Raw genomic sequence first — 20401 nt, forward strand, 5'->3', positions numbered from 1 at the left:
AAGAAGCAGAGCTGGACAGTGAGCAAAGCTGTAGGGTCCCGTAAGCACTGAGGAGCTGATCCTTCTATATGGAGGTGTTATTCCCATGTAGATGGAAGCCGGTCCTTTAACGCTTTGATGGAAATTGTTCTTTATACACTTTCATACCTTTAAAAAACAAACATTTTTTCTAATAATACAATTAATCCATAACCATCATGTAAAAATTAGAAAATAAGAGGAAAATTAAAGTTACTCATAACCCCCGTATTTAATATTTTAGTGAATTTCTTTGCTCTTCTGCAAATAGCTTACCAGCAACTTGCAAAATGGAGTATATTAACTAAAAAAAAAACTTTTCTTGACCAAAAAAGAGAGAAAAAACTATTATACAATATCACTAGACACTAACATCCTCAAAGTCACTTTTAGTAGCTATATTAAACGACTTCATATAGTGCTTCAGAGTTTGACTTATTTGGCTATTGTCAGGTTTTTCTGGGTCCTTGGCTATCACCTATCACGTCACTACTCTCAGCTTAACTAGCAATAACAATTCTTCCTTCTAGTTTTACAGTTATTTCTATCTTCAGGTTTTGAAATAAGACTGCTCAGAGTATTAAAATTAGTATTTTAATTAGAGCTTAAGAGGCTCTATATTTTTTAGTACATGGTTTTTAATGACATCTTTTGGCTCCTCCACAGCCTTAAAAATAACTTTCATTACCTTTTGGTTCAGTTACAATTACCCAATAGGTTAGTTTTTGACAGACTGAAAGTATTACTATCATAACTGGGAAATAAAAATTTAAAGAAGGTTATATGTTGGATTCCAAATTCATGTGTACACTGTAGCTGTCTCCACTCTGTTCTTTGCGGTTTGACAGGTCCTCTCCTCTCAGCTTCTCCAGCATCATCTGTGGCAACGCTTTGCTCCGGAAAGATGCCATGAGGTGTAGGAGCTATGTATGTAATGTGCCAAGTAGTGTGCCAAGCAGTGACTGCTCGGTCGGGTCCGACTCTGCGACCTCATGCACTGCAGCCCCCAGGCGCCTCTGTCCATGGGACTCTCCAGGCAAGAACACTGGAGTGGGTGCCATTTCCTGCTCCCCAAGTAGTGCATGTGCTATGTATTAACTTCCCATAATGACATGTTCTTATTTCTTCTTTACAGTTAGTCATTAACAATGCCAAACAAACCAACTTTCTCTTACCCGTCAATAACTTTCCTGTTAAATTTATAGAAATTCTCTTTTAGAAGTGCAAATTGATCTCATATTTTTAATACTGTAATTCAATAGGAATGATAACCCCAAATCTGTTATTTGCAAAGGCTGAAATTATATCCATAATCACATTTGTATTTTAAAAATATACTAATCACTCTCTTATTAAAGAACTCCTTGTACTTTAAGAAATTATCTTGGTTTTGAAAGGGAAATAATCACAGGCACCTCTATGGAAAGCTCTCCTTACGACCCATGTTATGGGAACTCGCTACGTGGCTATAAACACATCTTTCAGGACTTTAGTAACTAGACGAAGACAATCACCACAGAGCAGTGGGAAAAGCTACTATATAAAGGAGAATTTCTAGCAAATTAACAGGAAAATTGTGAAAAGGAAAAATGAGATTACCTTTGAGACTTTAAAATAAATAATTGTAAAGAGAAAACAAGAGCAAAGTTATGGGAATAGAAAAACTGAATTCTAGTCCTGGCTGAGGCATTTAACAAACTTGATCTTGTTCCTAAACCTCTTTAGACTTCTAATTACCTTCTTGGTAGAATAGGGATAACAACTATTTTTCCTACTTCAAAGTATATTAATGGATAGGAAGGCAGTCTTTACTTCTGAAAGTCCTGTGTAAACTCAAGGAGGAATCTGTTGGTTTTACCAATTTATGCTTTACAGCAAATTTTAATACGGGGTCTTCACACTGCTTTTCATAGTACTTCTGCTTGCCTTTTTCTTACACTGTGTATCATCTGCATGAGCTAGAGCCCACTCCCAGTGTAGCTGTTCTAACCAGAATTCAAGTTCTACCAACAACTTCTTTGCATTTATCTATAAACACAATGAAATTACCTAGCCAAATCTGATATAGGAGAACAGCCACTATATATAATTATATGGTCTAATATTTTATTTCATTTTATAAAGCAGCAAAATCTGTAAATAACTCAGCAACATAAAATGACTATTAAATATAAAGATATTTATAATTTATCAAATAATTTCTAAACTCGCTCTTGAGTCAAGAAAGGACCACCTCCAAAAAGCAAGCTCTACCAAGCAAGAATGCCTTGGGGAAATAGGCAGTGAGTCTCCATTAAAATGTACAGATTAATGCACAGGCCAAAGTGCAATTATCCTGTAAAGCATGCAAACCAGGGGAAAAAATTCTGTAATTGCTTTATTTTTTTTTTAATTATTTTATTCAACAAACACTTATATAGTACTTACAGTATGAAAGATCCTATTCTAAGTGCTGAATAAATATTTAAATCATATAATCCACATAACAATTGTTGAGTTAGGTAACTATATTTATCCCTGTCTTACAGTTGAGGATTCTGAGCCACAAAAGTATAGGTAATTCACAAGGTCACACAGCTAGTAAGTGGTGGAGCTGCGATTCAGAAGCAGTCTGGCTCCAGAATCCAGGGATTTGGGCCCTATGCTAGACTCCCCTCCATGGATTATACTCAGTGATATGCGCTCCATCTTCTATTTGGCAAACATGGAGCTTCTATAGGGTTAAAGATAAGAGTACACGGAATTTGTAAACATCCATATCCTTATTATAATCAAAAATGACTTAAAAAAAGATACATCCATCAGATGTGTAGTGTTTCCAGATTTCATCTTGTAGTTAACTTTTTCATTGTTGTTTCATTGGGAAAAAATGTTTATAGCAATGTAAATTAAAAAATATTTCTCTCAGTCAGGATGTTTCAGAAAACCAGGAATTAAAAATCAAACCAGGACTGTAAATACAGGAAAAACAGGCTGCACTTAATTCTGCAGGAAACACTGCAGGCAGGACTGACCCAAATGACCAACGTGCATAAACAGGCATCAGTGAGAAATCTGGACTTACTGAAAGTGAAGGCCGCTCAGTCGTGTCTGACTCTTTGCGACCCCCATGGACTATACAGTCCATGGAATTCTCCAGGCCAGAATACTGGAGTGGGTAGCCATTCCCTTCTCCAGGGGTCTTCCCAACCAAGGGATCGAACCCAGGTCTCCTGCACTGCAGGCGGATTCTTTACCAGTTGAGCCACAAGGGAAGCCCAAGAATACTGGCGTGGGTAGCCTAACCCTTCTCCAGGGAATCTTCCCAATCCAGGGATCAAACCCAGGTCTCCTGCACTGCAGGATGATTCTTTACCAGCTGAGCTAGAGATGCTGTCAAAGCCTGCATTTCATAATTAAGAATTTCAGAGACCAAAGTCAGTGTCCTTAGCTGAAGCTAGAACCTTAGTCCCACAGGTAGAATCTCAAATACAAGGGACCCAACAACAGCTCGAGGAAAAACAAAACAAAGAACCCCTGCTCCTAATCCTATGGAGAATAGAGCAGACCCCTATGGACTCTGTGGGAGAGGGAGAGGGTGGGATGATTTGGGAGAATGGCATTTGAAACATGTATAATATATGAAATGAATCGCCAGTCCAGGTTTGATGCATGATACAGGATGCTCCGGGCTGGTGCACTGGGATGACCCAGAGGGATGGTACCGGGAGGGAGGTGGGAGGGGGGTTCAGGATGGGGAACATGTGTACATCCATGGCGGATTCATGTTGATGTATGGCAAAACCAATACAATATTATAAAGTAAAAATAAATAAATAAATAAAGCTAATCAAAAAAAGAAGAAGTGGCAGATGGAAGGAATCAGGAACTTTAACACTGAGGAGCACCACATCTGCTCTGGAACACCTACTTCTAGAAATAAACTTCCATGAAGTCAAAAAAATAAAGTGCAAGCTTCAATTTGTGACATCTCTGCCTGCAGAGTTTTGGTGGTGGCATAGTTTCCACTTTCTTTCCAGGGTTTGGGGAAAGATGTTGTTTTAGGTATGCTGAAATATGAAACACGTTTGTCCCTAACACTTGTATATAGTGATTCCACCGTGAATGTGACCACAACATTTTAGAACTGAGAAGGACCATCTGTTTATTTTAGTTCAAGACCCTTACACTGCGGATGAAGAAACGGTGGCCGAGAGGGTACAAAATACCTGAAGGAGCAGCGGCCTGGCTCCTGGCCCTGCGGCTAATCGTTTTTTCCGTCTACTGCCTGCTTTGGCTTCATGTGCAGCCTGACCTGGGAACCCAACTATTATTTCTACATAGAATCTATGAATAATTCTTTTAACTACTGTAATAATAATCATTTGAAGTACATATTGTTGATAAGCCAGAGAAGAACCATAATTTTCCCTCCCCACGTTTTAAACAGTTAATACTGTATCTGAAGAATCTCTGAAACATTTTAAATTATCTGGGTTTCCAGTATATTCCTTTTTAGTCAGTTCACACAAACTTCTCCCTCTGTTTGCTGGAGCAGATGTCCTGCAAATCTCTGTCCCTGTGGTAAAGGGTCCCTGGGAAGCTGCCCTATGCTGCTGCGGCTCTCATCTAGTGAACCTCAAAACGGGGTAAAAAAAGCCAAATGGCAACCCCCTGCTCAAGTAACATTCACGTGCAGACGAGCAAGCCCCTGAAACAACCATCCCCTCCCTACTTAACTGCGGTATCACCGCAGGTCGTCTCCTCGTGTGCACTAGAATCAGTGGACCGGTTTTGTGGTGAAGGGAAAGGCAGGGCTGGCACGAGGGCCCGGCACTAACGTGGAAGCGGCCGTGAGGACAGCGGTGGGAGGCAGGAGAGCAGGGAGGCACTGGGGACAAGCGCAGCGCGCACAGAAGGCAGGAAAGCGGCAAACGAGGGTCCTGCGGCCATCAGCAGCAAAAAGCCCTCAACCTTAGGCAGCCAAAATGTAAGAGATGATTTCCAATTATCATTGAAATAAATTGCACTAATAAAAACGTCAGAATTACCCAATGAGATGACAGAAGCTTCTATGAAAGAAAAATAGAGAATGTTTAAAGCTTAAACCAAGCAAGATTATAAGACCAGAAGTTAATGGGTTATTAACCTAGTCACAGTTGTAAGAATAAAAGCTCAATGGGACAGGCACAAAATGATCAGTTAACAATATTTACCAAGGGTCCTATGGATGCTAAGGGCTATTGGGGGGGGGGCAGGGGTGGTGTGAAAATGAAGGTAGAAAATGATGCAAACAAAATAGAAGGAAAAATAAATCAAAATTCCTGCCCTCCAAGAGCTTACAGTCTAATTGGTGATTACGATATACATGCATGAGAAAGCCGTAAAACAACATTATAATAATTGCAAATAAATATAATCCAAACAAATTACAAAAGCAATGAGAAAGAAATGGTAAGATTCATGAAAAATGGATGAGTACAATTTTCTCAATGATACCAAAAAGTGTTTGAGAAGTTCTCATTAATATATCCTCATACAACTATAAATCTCTTTCTATTCCCAATAACCATTCTTCTAACACTAGAATGTACTCTCAAAATAATGCCTAGGTGGAAGTCAGAGTCACTAGTTCCCCTTTTTCTATCAAAAATGTAACATTCTAGGACAACTATATTTTCTTGAGTTTTACAGAGATAATTCTTGTCAGGAACCGAAATAAAATTTAATTACTTTAAAAAGAGTTATGAAAGAAATCAAGACAGGTTACATTGAAAAATACTTCATGCAATGTATTATAAAATTGAATACATCACACATTAAGTTCATAATTTTTATAAAGAGAAAAAGCTCCAGAAATACTACTAAATGATAAGCAGGCAGAAAGCAGGCCTAAGAACTTGCAATAAAGCAACATACTCTGATACGCATGCACGGGTAGGGTGCATGCACACACGTGGGTTCTGAACTTTCACTAAGTTAAAAACTCAGAAGGAACACAGTTAACAGGGAAAATATGTTGAATCTGTGTATTAAACATAAAACAGACAAATCTTCACAAAACTGTTAAGGATAAACCTTAAACCTCTCAGAAAAATTTTAAAAACAGACTTCCTCTGCTGAATCATTAGTGAAATAATCTTATCTTCAGTGTGGAAGAGACCATTCCCTTTGTGGCTGTCTGGTCAAAATCTGTACCTAGAATGATGAAATGTTTTCAGATGAGAAATGGGAATAGAATTATCTTCTGGGAGTATTTGCCTTAGGTAAAGTCTAGAGACAGTTTAAACAATTAATTTAGTGCTAAAATTTCTGAAGTGTTTGAGTTTCAAATTAACTGTAGTCACTAAAACATGTAACATAATAACTAAAAATGAAAACAATTAAAATGATCTGTTTAAAGATCTGTAAATACAACTATCACAAAATGGTTTTCAAAACAGAATTGAAAAACTGCACAGAATACCTCTCTGTATGAAGATCGTACTGCTAATAAGTGGGGAAAATTCTACACAAATTCAACCAAAAACTTGAGGAGGTGGGTGTCACGGTCACGGCACGGAGGCCAGGCCCACGCTCACCTTGCACGTCTTCCTCTCCGCCATCACCATCTTCTTCCTCATTGTAAGCCAGCTCGGCCTGCTTGTCTGCCTCATACTCACCTACGTTACCATCATCCCCATTATAATCCGCCAGTTTAGAGCCATGCTGCGGATCAACAGGGGATTCATTCTCATCAAAGAATCGGCCTGTGAAGTAGGCAGAGGATTAAATCAAGAGTGAAGAGAGAAGAAAAGAAGGGACCTATATTGGAGGTAGATCAGAAAGCAGACAAGTGAAACCTGGCAACTTTCAGGATACTGGTTATAAAAAAAAGATACATTTTCTGAAGGTTATTTAAGATAAAAGAAAATAAGAATGAAGACCGAAAATAATTTTGAGAATTTCTCCTGTGTATTAATTTCAGTACTTGCTACTTAAGGTTTGAATGTTTTCTTAAAGAAAAGGGCACAATTTTCAAAATTATTTTCCTAATAACCAACAACTTTTCTGATAGAAGTATTTGTCTAACTTAACACTTTAGGAGGAGAATCAAAAATTTTATGAGTAGATATACATATATGAAACCTGTAGTCATTTATTGTTTTATAAAATATTACTTTCCAGGAATAATTTTGATAACTTTTCTTATCAGAATAAATGAGTACCATGTAGGCTTGTAGAAACCATGCAGTTTCTTTTTGGAAAATAAGACAAACTAACATACTGGTGGGCTATCTTAAGTTTCTTCAGTGACCGTGATTCACCATAGCCATGGGTTTCCAAGGAGGTACGGCAAAGAGTAAATTATCAGAATCCCTAGTAGTGTGTGTTTTGAAAAACATCCCAAGTAATTCTGATTTATTCTTTCTCATCTCCCAAACCAGACTTCTAAAAGTCAGTGACAGAGGAAACTTAGAAAAGTTGACCTACACAAGGCTATTATATTGCACACATTCATAGTAACTAGAATCAAGAAGAGCAATAGATATAACATGTACTGTAAAAAGCTATTCAATAAATGGACATCAAAAATAAAAATGTCATGCAAACTAAGATCTGACTCCCAAACACAAGTTAAACTCTGACATTAAATTTAAGTAGCATAAAAGTAAATTTTATTCCGATCCCCAAAATATGGATATCATTAACTTACTGATGATTTAAGATTTTTAGAAATTATAAAAACTCTGTGATAGGTTTAAAATTTGGGGAATTATATTTTTAAAATTCACATTGCAATGAGACAAACTTCCTCTGCTTGGAAAGTAAGGTTAAGTTCAAACAGAAAGAATTATGGAGGTATTGGTCAATTCCACAGATGGCTCACCATGTCATCAGGCCAATATATTTCTAACTGCTGAATAGAGAGTCAATCAGAAAATATCCAAAATACGTAAACAGCTTCTATAACTCAATATCAAAACCACAAACAACCTGATTAAAAAATGAACTGAATAAACATTTTTCCGAACACATACAGATGGCCAACAGGCACATGAAGAGATGCTCAACAATGCTAATTAGGGAAATGCAAATCAAAACCACAATGAGGTGTCATCTCACACTGATCAGAATGGCTATCATAAGAAGCCTATAAATAATAAAGGCTGGAAAGGGTGTGGAGAAAAAGGGATCCTTGCACACTGCTGATGGGACTGTAGATTGGTGCAGCCACCATGGAAGTTCCATAAACAACTAAAAACAGAATGGCCACATGATCCAGCAGTTTCACTCTTGGGTGTGTATCTGAGGAAAACGCAAACACTGAGTCAAAAAGATATATGGAGCCTAATGTTCATAGCAGTATTATTTACAGTAGTCATGATATGGAAGCAACCTAAGTGTCCGTCAAAGGATAAATGGATAAAGCAGATGTGGTGTATATATAAGATATATACTTAACTATAAAAAGGAAGGGATTTTTGCCATTTGCGACAACATGGATGGCCCTGGAGGACATTGTGCTTCGTGAAATAAGTCAGAGAAAGATACATACTCTGTGTTATCATTTATATGTGGAATCTAGGAATCAGAACAAACTAAAGAATACGAGAGAACAGAAACAGACGCACAGACACAGAGAGCAAATGAGTGGCCGCCAGGGGGGCAGCGCGGAGGGGAGTACAAGACAGGGGCTAAGAAGTACGGACTGTCACGAGTGCAGTGAATACGCCACGAGGGTATGCTGTCCGCCACAGGGGATACAGCCAACGTTTTATGAGAATTTCAAATGGAGTATAATCTATAAAAATTTTGGATTAGCATGTTGTACATGTGAAAATAATATAATACTGTAACAGCTATACAGCAAATAAAAAGAGTCAATCAATTTTTCTTTTAACTAAACACAGTTAAAGAACAAATCATACTCATAGGTTTTTGAGGGGAGCAGTTTACAGCAGGAAACTGAAGTAAAGGGGGCTACCAGGAGGGCACAGACGATCATCTTAAATCTATTCCAGAATAGAGCTGGGCATATACAAAAAACACGTACACTGATCAAAAGAGAGGGAGAGAAAATAGATGGATATACAAGAGTTAAGAAGGAAAAAAAGAGTACCGTGAGAAACGACGCTCTTTGTGAGAAAGACAACCTGTCTTCTAATGGAAGTGATGCAAAAAAGAAAAATCTGGTATCTATTATTATGTCTTTCTCTAATGATAAAATAAAAGATGCCAACCTAAGAAGGAAAAAAGAGAGATTTACAGAAAACTATATTTTGTTTTTCTTAATATGTAATATTATGGACAAAATGCCTGGAGCACTTAAATCATCTTTATGTAACGTGAAATTGCTGTTTTAAATACATAAACATTTTAACCTGGTAGTTACCAAGTGAGTTTCTCAAGGTTTCCTCCAAGAAAATATTTTCATTTTTTAATCAGAATTATGAAATAGAGACCAAAAATTAGTCTAAAAGGTTATTGCAAAATAAGATTAATTTAACTAATATTATCAAACATGGCATATTAATCAAAGAATTGGTCAACCTGCTCCTATTATAATATTCCAACAGGACAATTCACAAAGTCTCTTCTCTCTTTTTATTTTAAAGGTGTTTGATGTTCTGACTAGCTTGAATTCACTCATAAAATTTTCATACAACTACAGTAACACTCAAGAGATAATAAGAAAATTAATAACAAGAATGTATGACCACAATAGTAATTCATGTTATCATATATACAGTATGATAAACAATAAGAGAGGGAAAAAAAACAGTTAAGGGCATAAACTCGCTACTTGCCAGTCAAGTGAAAGTGAAGTCGCTCAGTCGTGTCCGACTTTTAGCCGCCCCATGGACTATAGCCTACCAGGCTCCTCTGTCCGTGGGATTCTCCAGGCAAGAATACTGGAGTGGGATGCCACTGCCTTCTCCATATAAATGTATTAATTTGTATAAATGTATAAATTATATAATTATCGGGCAATATACTTACAAAAAGTTATACAAGAAGAAATCAATGTGAGTTAAGAGCTAGAAAGGAAGGTTTCAAAAAAAGAGGCAATCAGGTTTCTGTAGTGTAATGGTTATCATGTTCACCTCGAAAGAGGCAAATATATTATACTGTGACAGAAAGAAAGAAAGGAGCATTCAAATAAGGAAGAATGAAAACAGAGTATTCAAGAGACAGTAAAGAGACTAATTTGACTGGATTTAAATTAGAAAGTAGAGGAAGTTTGGATAAGCAAATTGGGAATAATTATGGAAGACCTGTGAAGTCAGAGATTTTCAGGGGCTTCCTACACCTACCTCACGGTGCATTCCAGAGAAAGTCCTGTCTTCAGCACTGGCTCTCGCCTTGACTCTGGGAGATAACTTCTGAGCCCTCGAGCCGTGCTATTCCAGTGTGATTGGACAAATTTATCCCGACAAAGTGATTTATGGTGAACGTTTGTTTTTGTTAGGTGGGAATTTTTTTAAAAAATAACTTACAAAAATCTTAAAAAGTTTCTTTTTAAAATTTTCATTTTATATGTTTACTGCTGACATATAAAAATGCAATTAACTTTTAATCCCATATCTAATAACTTTGCTAAATATATTTAATAATTTACATACTGTTTTTGAATTTTCTATATATAAAATCATCTTAATATTGGCTTATCAGTTTTATTTCTTCCTTTCTCATCTCTGTACTGTTTATTTTCCTTTCTTGTACTTTGTTTTGTTGAGCAGGACCTACTGTGAAAAGCTGGACAGAAGTGACGACAGTGGTTATCCTAGTCTTCTGGATTTCAGAGGAAAGTTTCTGACAATTCACCCTGAAGTATGATGTTTGTGACAGGATCTTGGCAGATACTCTATCAGATTAAGGAAATTACCTTCTAATCCTAGTTTGCTTAGAGCTTGCTGTTTTTAACAAATACATGCTGAATTTCCTTAATACTTTGGCCACCTGATGTGAAGAGCTGACTCATCTGAAAAGACCCTGATGCTGGGAAAGATTGAGGGCAGGAGGAGAAGGGGACGACAGAGGATGAGATGGTTGGATGGCATCACTGACTTGATGGACATGAGTCTGAGTGAACTCTGGGAGTTGGTGATGGACAGGGAGGCCTGGCGTGCTTCGATTCATGGGGTCGCAAAGAATCAGACACGACTGAGCCACTGAACTGAACTGAATGGTCTGTTAGGAAACCGTTCACCAAAACCACCCACCGTGGCCAGGCATGGTGATAACAGCTGGCACGAGCAGTCTCACCACCAGAAGGTCCAATAACCGAAGACTAACCGGAAGATTTGGGGAGCAGCCAAGAGAAGGGAGGTGACAACCAGTTTGTAATATGTCCTGCCAACCTTCCAGAAACCCTCCTGCTAGAAACCAGCTTGACTGAAAGATGCACGCGCCATCAGGAAAGGCCCTGGATCAGACCAAATATGGGCATGGGCAAAATCATCAGCCAGAAATAACTAGAAAGCTAACAGTACCACCTAAAACCTGAGACTAAGAACCACGTGGCAGAGCACTTCACCTGGGCTCCCTTACCCTGCTGCTCTCTGCTTGAGCTCCTCTTTCCAATAAAGTCTTTTGCTTGTCAGTGCCTGCATCTTCTCAGACCATCTGTTTCCGAGTGCTAGACACAAGCTCAGGCTTCCCAGGTGGCGCCAGTGGTAAAGCTGCTCCCTGCCAAAGCGGGAGACATTAGAGACGTGGGTGTGATCTCTGGGCGGGGCAGATCCCCTGGAGGAGGGCACGGCAACCCACTCCAGTGTTCTTGCCTGGACAGAAGAGCCTGGGGGGTCACAAACAGTCAAGACACCGAAGCGACTTACCACAGCACAGCATATTCCAAAGAGATCAAATAATCCACTAGTGGTTAAAAAAAAAAAAAAGTGAAAATTTAGTAGTATACATATGGCCAAATAAGATAGATGATTTTCTATAAAAGAAATGATTCTCATAAGTCAAGATGGATATGCTTGAATATACACAAATAAAAACCTGCTGTGTTAAATTCAGCTAAGTTGTAGGATACAAGATCAACAAACAAAAATCAGTCATAATTGGAGAAATGTGGAGGAAAGGGAACCCTAAGCACTCCTGGTGGGAAAGTGAACTAGTGCTACCCCTGTGGTTTCATAGAAAACATTACGGAGGTTCCCCAAAAATTAAAAAAAATATTCTATGATCCAGCAATTCCATTTTGGGTATTTATCTGAAGAAAATGAAAACACAAACTTGAAAAGATACAAGTACCTCCATGCTGCATTAGCATTATTTACAAGAGCCAAGACACGGGGACAACCCAAGCGTCCATGGGTGAATGAATGGATAAAGACAGTGTGGTATACATGTGTGATGAAGTATTATTCAGCCATAAGAAAGAGTGAAATCCTGTCATCTGCAACAGCATGATTGAAGCTTGATGGCATTATGCCAAGCCAATCAGTGCTGCTGCCGCTGCTGCTGAGTCGCTTCAGTCGTGTGCGACTCTGTGCGACCCCACAGACGGCAGCCACCAGGCTCCCCCGTCCCTGGGATTCTCCAGGCAAGAACACTGGAGTGGGTTGCCATTTCCTCCTCCAAAGTAATGGCCTAATTACCCTAGAATATGTGTTGCTGCTGCTGCTGAGTCGCTTCAGTCGTGTCTGACTCTGTGCAACCCCGTAGACGGCAGCCCGCCAGGCTCCCCGGTCCCTGGGATTCTCCAGGCAAGAACACTGGAGTGGGTTGCCATTTCCTTCTCCGATGCATGAAAGTGAAAAGTCAAAGTGAAGTCGCTCAGTCATGTCCAACCCTCAGCGACCCCATGGACTGCAGCCTACCAGGCTCCTCCATCCATGGGATTTTCCAGGCGAGAGTAAGTACCATATAATCTCAGTAAGTACCATATATAATCACTAAGTACCATATAATCTTTCTTCTACGTAGAATCTAAAAAAAAAAGTAAAACAAACAAAAATAAAAATCATAATACAAAGAATAGATTGATAGTTGGCAGAGGCTGCGGTGGGGACATAGGAGAAATGGCTGAAGGCAGGACAAAAGCAAAAAGAAAAAGTGTATTTGATGTAAAATACTCATAAAATTTTTGAATCATATTCAAAATATTGACAAGTATCTTTATATATGCTAATAAGTATGTTTATATACATTAATATATATGACATAGGTATATTTTATAGTATATTTAAAAACAATAATTCATACCTATTATTCTAAAAGAGTGAAAATAAAATACATTCTAAATCTTTGAAATGAACCCAAATATTAGCATATTCTTAGAAATTTGCATTAAAAATTTTAAAACCAAAAGCCAAAGGAAAAAAAAAATCAGTCATATTTCTATGCATTAACAATAAACAATCTGAAAAGGAAATTAAGAGGAGAACTTGATTTACAGTAACATAAAAAAGAATACAATGCTTAGGAATAAATTTAACCAAGGAGGCACAAGATTTGTCACTGAAAGCTACAAAAATTGCTGAAAAAAATTAAGATACCCTAAATTAATGGAAAGACATCGTATCTTCATGGATTAATAGACCTAATATTGTTCAGAAGACAATCCTCCCCAAAGCAATCTACAGATATCATACAATTCCTATTAAAATCCTAACTGTCTCTTTAGTAGAAATAAACAAGCAGATCCTAAAATTCAGATGGGATTGTCAGAGATTCTAAAAGTCAGAATAATCTTATAACGAAGGGCAAAGTTGGAAAACTCACACCTCCCAATTGCAAAACTTGCTACAAAGTGACAGTGATCACAACAGTGTGCTGGCAGCCGGGATCAGTGGGACGGAACTGCAAGTCCAGAACAAACCCACACGTGTCATCAGCTGAGTTTTGACAAGAATGCCAAGACTGCTCAATGGAGAAAGACGGTCTCTTCAACAAATAGTGCTGGGATACCCGTATACAGAGTATAATTGGATCCTTACCTCACGCCATATATAAACATTAACTTAAAATACACCAAAAAACCTACATATGAAAGCGGAAACCAGCGCTGTGGTGACCGTTTTGCAATGTGTACAAACGCTGAGTCATCACGTTGTACACCTGAAACTAACAGAATATGGTAAGTCAACTGTACCTCAAGTCAAAAAAAAGACCAAAAACTATAAAGTCCTTAGAAGAAAACATGACCTGTGATTTGGCAAAGATTTCTTAGACATGACACCAAAAGCATGAACCACAAAAGAAAAATAGATGTATTGGACTCCATCAAAATTAACACTTTGTGCATTGCAGGACTATCAAAGTGTGAAAAGGCAAACACTAGAATGGGCAAAAGCATTTGCAAATCATATATCTGATAAAGGATCTAGTATCCAGAACATATAAATAATGCTTAAAACTCAACAGCAAAGAAAACAACCCAATTTTAAAAAGGACTTGAATAGACATTTCTCCAAATAGGATATACAAACGGCCAACAAATACATGAAAAGATGATCACTGTCATCAGTCACTAGGGAAACGCAAAGGAAAGTCACAGTGAGATACGACTTCACACATGCTAGGATGGCAACGTGAAAACAACGATAATGGAAAATATTAAGAGCTGACAAGGATGTCGAGAAACTGGACCTCTCGAGCATTGCTGAGGAACTGTAAAATGGTGCAGCTGCCGTGGAAAACAGTCTGGCAGTTCCTCATAAAGCTCAGCATAGAATTACTGATAACCCAGCGATTCTACACCTATGTATATAACAACACTTTAAGAAATGGAAAACGAGTGTTCAACAAAAACTTGTAAATAAATGTTCAGAGCAACACTAGTCACAACAGCCAAAACGTGGGAACGATCCAAATGCCATCTATGGCTGAGGGACAAACAGACTGCATCCATACAACTGACGACAGCCAGCCGTCAGAGGGACAAAGGATCACGTGACTGAGCCTGGAAAACATTATGTTAAGAAAAAGAAGCCAGACAAAAAAGGCTACATACTGCATGACTGCATTTACACGAAATATCCAGGAGAGGTGAATCCATAGTCAGAAATAAGGTCAGTTGTTGCCAAGGACGGTGGGTGTCAGCAAATGGGGAGTGACTGTGTAATGGGCGCAGGCTCTCTTCTGTATCAATGAGCACTTTCTGGAACTAGAAAGCAGTCATGATGACTGTACAACTTTACGACTGTACTAAATACCACTGAATTGTGCACTCTGGTGAATTTTCAAATCAGATCAGTTGCTCAGTCGTGTCCGACTCTTTGTGACCCCATGAATCGCAGCACACCAGGCCTCCCTGTCCATCACCAACTCCCGGAGTTCACTCAGACTCGTGTCCATCGAGTCAGTGATGCCATCCAGCCATCTCATCCTCTGGCGTCCCCGTCTCCTCCTGCCCCCAATCCCTCCAGCATCAGAGTCTTTTCCAATGAGTCAACTCTTCTCATGAGGTGGCCAAAGTAATGGAGTTTCAGCTTTAGCATCGTTCCTTCCAAAGAAATCCCAGGGCTGATCTCCTTCAGAATGGACTGGTTGGATCTCCTTGCAGTCCAAGGGACTCTCAAGAGTCTTCTCCAACACCACAGCTCAAAAGCATCAATTCTTCGGCGCTCAGCCTTCTTCACAGTCCAACTCTCACATCCATACATGACCACAGGAAAAACCATAGCCTTGACTAGACGGACCTTTGTTGGCAAAGTAATGTCTCTGCTTTTGAATGTGCTATCTAGGTTGGTCATAACTTTCCTTCCAAGGAGTACGCGCCTGTTAATTTCATGGCTGCAGTCACCATCTGCAGTGGTTTTGGAGCCCAGAAAAATAAAGTGTGACACTGTTTCCACTGTTTCCCCATCTATTTCCCATGAAGTGGTGGGACTGGATGCCATGATCTTCGTTTTCTGAATGAAAGCCAACTTTTTCACTCTCTGCTCTCACTTTCATCAAGAGGCTTTTTAGTTCCTCTTCACTTTCTGCCATAAGGGTGGTGTCATCTGCATATCTGAGGTTATTGATATTTCTCCCGGAAATCTTGATTCCAGCTTGTGTTTCTTCCAGTCCAGCGCTTCTCATGATGTACTCTGCATATAAGTTAAATAAACAGGGTGACAATATACAGCCTTGACGTACTTCTTTTCCTATTTGGAACCAGTCTGTTGTTCCATGTCCAGTTCTAACTGTTGCTTCCTGACCTGCATACAAATTTCTCAAGAGGCAGGTCAGGTGGTCTGGTATTCCCATCTCTTTCAGAATTTCCCAGTTTATTGTGATCCACACAGTCAAAGGCTTTGACATAGTCAATAAAGCAGAAATAGATGTTTTTCTGGAACTCTTGCTTTTTCCATGATCCAGTGGATGTTGGCAATTTGATCTCTGGTTCCTCTGCCTTTTCTAAAACCAGCTTGAACATCAGGAAGTTCACGGTTCACGTATTGCTGAAGCCTGGCTTGGAGAATTTTGAGCTTTACTTTACTAGCGTGTGAGATGAGTGCAATTGTGTGGTAGTTTGAGCATTCTTTGGCATTGCGTTTCTTTGGGATTGGAATGAAAACTGACCTTTTCCAGTCCTGTGGCCATTGCTGAGTTTTCCAGATTTGCTGGCATATTGAGTGCAGCACTTTCACAGCATCATCTTTCAGGATTTGGAATAGCTCAACTGGAATTCCATCACCTCCACTAGCTTTGTTCGTAGTGATGCTTTCTAAGGCCCACTTGACTTCACATTCCAGGTTGTCTGGCTCTAGGTCAGTGATCACACCATCGTGATTACCTGGGTAAACATCTCTAGTGACACTGTGAAACTGTTCTAGAGAACAATCTGGCAATTTGTAACAGGAGCTATAAAGTTAGTCAAGTACTTTGCAAATTCAGTCAGGAGATTATACTTATAAAAGAACACTCAGAGTAGAAGCAGGAAATAATTTGAAATAAAAGATAATCATAGTCATGACTGCTAACGTCAGACACTACGAACTAATTTAAAAATCAATTAAAGAGCAGAGCTAGATGAACTATTATTATTACCTAAATACAATGGAATATATGTATATATCTTTATGTGTATATGTATGTGTATATATATATTTTAATGACAACTACATAACCATTTAGTAAGTTAAAACACATGTAAGAAATAATGTCAAAGTAAATCACAAAACAGTGCTCACACTGATTTCAACTCTCTGTGTATATATTGAAAAGAATTCAGAATAAGATTTTAAAACTCTTTTAAAAAGGAATTGTAGGGAATTCCCTGGCAGTCCAGAGGTTAGGACTCTGGGCTTCCACTGCAGGGGGCATGGGATGGGCATGGGTTTGATCCCTGTTCGGCGAACTAGGAACCTGCATGCCACATAACATGGCCAAGAAAAAAACTTGTAGAAAGTAGTAATTTTCCAGTCACATCTACCCAAAGACTGGTTGGGAGGTAAGAGAGTGATAACAATTTTTACAGAATAAACTGTAAGTAGGAGAAAATCTTAAGTGATCAAATTAAGATATTTTATCTTAGTAAGATTCTGACCTTACCATACACATCTTTTTGTTGAGCTAAAAAGTTTTGAAGCCAATCCTCCAACAAGATTTGGAGGAAATATTTTTTCACTGTATTTAAAGTATTAGCCATATCCTTGTAAACACAAACAGTTTTACATAGTATTTCAGTCAAGGTACATGGATAGGCTTTAAAACATCAAGGAAGGAAAATCAATTAAATGTAAATAAACTATATGTTCATATAGATGCAGAAATACGAATAATTGTCATAAGACCGATTTTAAAATATAACTCTGTGCAGATCTCACCATACAAACAACCCGTGCACGAGTAAACGCCTAAACGCTGCTCTGAAGAGCTGCTGCCATGGAAGCCGTCCTTACAAGTAAACAAAAGCAAAGTGGAGCTCCCAGACATTCTGTGTGTTCAGGAGTTGAGGCAGGGAGGTTTAAACAGCAGAGGCAGTGCAAAGTACAGTTTAGGAGAGCCGGCCGGTTCCTAATTCTGTCAACTACCAAAATGTTTTCTTCTACAACTTGAAAATCTACCAATTAGAGGGTTATGCAAATAAACAGGTATTTCCACTTATCATAATCAATATCTCTGAAACAATTAAGCAGTCAAACCTTATTACCCAGTACTATGAATCTGTTCCATTTTTTTTCAATTCCCTCCTAAAACCTAAATGAAGCAAATTGCAACTGGAAGGAACGGAAAAGCAAGCAGCACTGAGCCTTCTACCACGCAGTCTTTATTACTTCCAGAACCCATTTTTCAAATCTTGATCTTCCCTCTCTTCTAATCAAAGTTTCATTTACTAGTTTAACAAAATATTATCTTTTCTCACTTCTCAAAAAATTTTCACATTCGTAAGAACTGATAGCATTTTAAAAAATCAACTCACCTAAATTTATTTTTAATGGAGAACAAAAGAAGCTTTTGAATGTGTTCTTTAGAATATGTAAAATCTACTTTTCTTTAAAATTTTACCACCATTATACTTTCTCTTTATATGTGTAAAACTTTACTATATATTCATTTGTTAGAGATTATAATAATGAAGATGCAAATTGAGCCTTGTAAATAAATATATTTAAAGAAATCTTTTCAGCATAATACTTATCAACTGATTCTTACTTTGCTTCAATTTATGGAAATCACCAGCTCGATCCTTAGTAGCCTGCTTTAGAACTTCTGCTTGAATTCTGGGTTCATTCTCCAAGTTAGGGCCTGGAATTAAACGCTGAAGAGGATTGGAAGGATTCTGTTTTGAAGTTCTAGAGTTTCCATTGTGGTTTATATGAGAATCTAAGGCAAAAATAATCAAATTAAGGTCATATTTTGCATAAAAATTTCATAAGACCTACTTGAGAAAAGTAAGACACACTGTTATCTGATACTGGGTTAGCAGGTAGGTTTTTTTTTTTTAAGCTTTATTTTATTTCTTTAATCAAAGCTTATAACCAATGTGATTTTAGTTCTGTGATGTTTACTGACCATTCCCAGGTAGATATCTTTAGTGCTGATTATAAACTCATTCGCCAACTGTATACATTGTTTCTCAGTCACTCACTCTCTGAGACCTCAGGGACCAACGGAAAGGCAGCGATATCTGTATCTTCCCTCCAAATTCCAAATAGCTGTCAGAAATCTCCAAAATCCATAAGGCTTTTAGAATTTCTATTCTCAAAGCCATTTTCATCTACACAGTGACACACTCCTGATTCTTATTAGTATCTCCTGGATATATCTTTTCTTTCCTTCACTTCTCTTTTTAACTCATCAAATAATTGATTTAGATCTTTATTACAATGAATTTTATTCATATCAATTCTCATTTTAGGGGAACATTCCTGTAAAACTAAGTATTCAGTAGAAAACAAATAGAAAAGTAGAGAGTAGGGAGCTGAATATAGATGGATCTCTTAACTTTAGAAGGCCTCTGGGAGACACACTTGAACACATTCTGAAGAAGGTACATGCACGCACACCAGGAGTGTTGAAAGGGAAGGCAGTCCAGAGCGGCAGGACAGACAACTCTTCTGCTCTTAATAGTCCATTAGACAAAGTTAATTTTATAATGATTTCTCCCTGAGCTTTTCTCAGTCATTTGACAATACATAATGTTAACTAGAAGAATGAATGATACTTCACTGTGCTCCTGAATGACATGTTTTATTCCCTATATAACAATATGTAACCAGTACACTGATTTTCAAATGGAATTTTAAGAATAAGACTTCATACCTGGAACCATATTTGGGGAGAGAGGTTGTCCAGTTGGAAGATGGGAGATTACTTGATGACTTTCATATTGAGAAAAGGAAACAGGGGGTTTCTTTAAAGCTAAAAGAAAAAAAAAAAAAAGAGAGAGAGATCCATATTATTCCCAGTAATATTATGGTTTATAAAACCAACCACCATGAATGTATTTACACTGCATTAATCCTATGATGCTTATTCTAATTTTATAATCCTTATAGTTGGTATATTAACAATTTATGGTTACTAATTGGAATATTGTACCATCCATAACAGATTTTGGTGATCAATAAATCTGACCAGAATACAAGACAGGAAATCTGTCTTGTTCACCACTACCTTCTCAATACCTAGAATAGTGCCTGGCATATAACAGGAGCTCAATTAAAATTTGATGAATGAATAAATAAATGAGTCTCTTCAAATATAGTGAAAACTTGTTGGGATTCTCTTCTCCTGTAAGAAATGAAGGCAACAGGCAAACAGGTTAATTTTCACTCATTGCACCACAACCTTGGGCAGCTTAATGTGACAGAAAGGCAGAGAACAAGATGAAAACTACAGAGAAGAGAAACAGATAAAGAGGGGAGAACTGAAAGTCATCTATGAACACCCAGACGTTCAAGCTGGACTTAGGAAAGGCAGAGGAACAAGAGACCAAATTGCCAACATCTGTTGGATCATTGAGAAAGCAAGA

General features: G+C 38.1%; 1 protein-coding gene across 2 annotated transcripts in view; it reads right to left on the reverse strand.

The window, feature by feature from the left end:
- The window catches only part of GOLM2 (golgi membrane protein 2), an 89636-nt gene that overhangs the window by 2406 nt on the left and 66829 nt on the right, over positions 1-20401 (reverse strand). Inside the window, exons 7-9 of one of the 2 annotated variants that reach the window (XM_005888603.3) lie at positions 19690-19788; positions 18580-18750; positions 6579-6746 (exon numbers count right to left, since the gene is read on the reverse strand). In XM_005888603.3, coding sequence (XP_005888665.2) covers positions 6579-6746; positions 18580-18750; positions 19690-19788 — 438 coding nt within the window. The remainder of the gene's footprint in view (positions 1-6578; positions 6747-18579; positions 18751-19689; positions 19789-20401) is intronic. The other variant, XM_005888604.3, reaches the window with a different exon arrangement.

The sequence above is a fragment of the Bos mutus genome, chromosome 10 (genome assembly GCF_027580195.1).
Source record: "Bos mutus isolate GX-2022 chromosome 10, NWIPB_WYAK_1.1, whole genome shotgun sequence".
Taxonomy (NCBI): Eukaryota; Metazoa; Chordata; class Mammalia; order Artiodactyla; family Bovidae; genus Bos; species Bos mutus.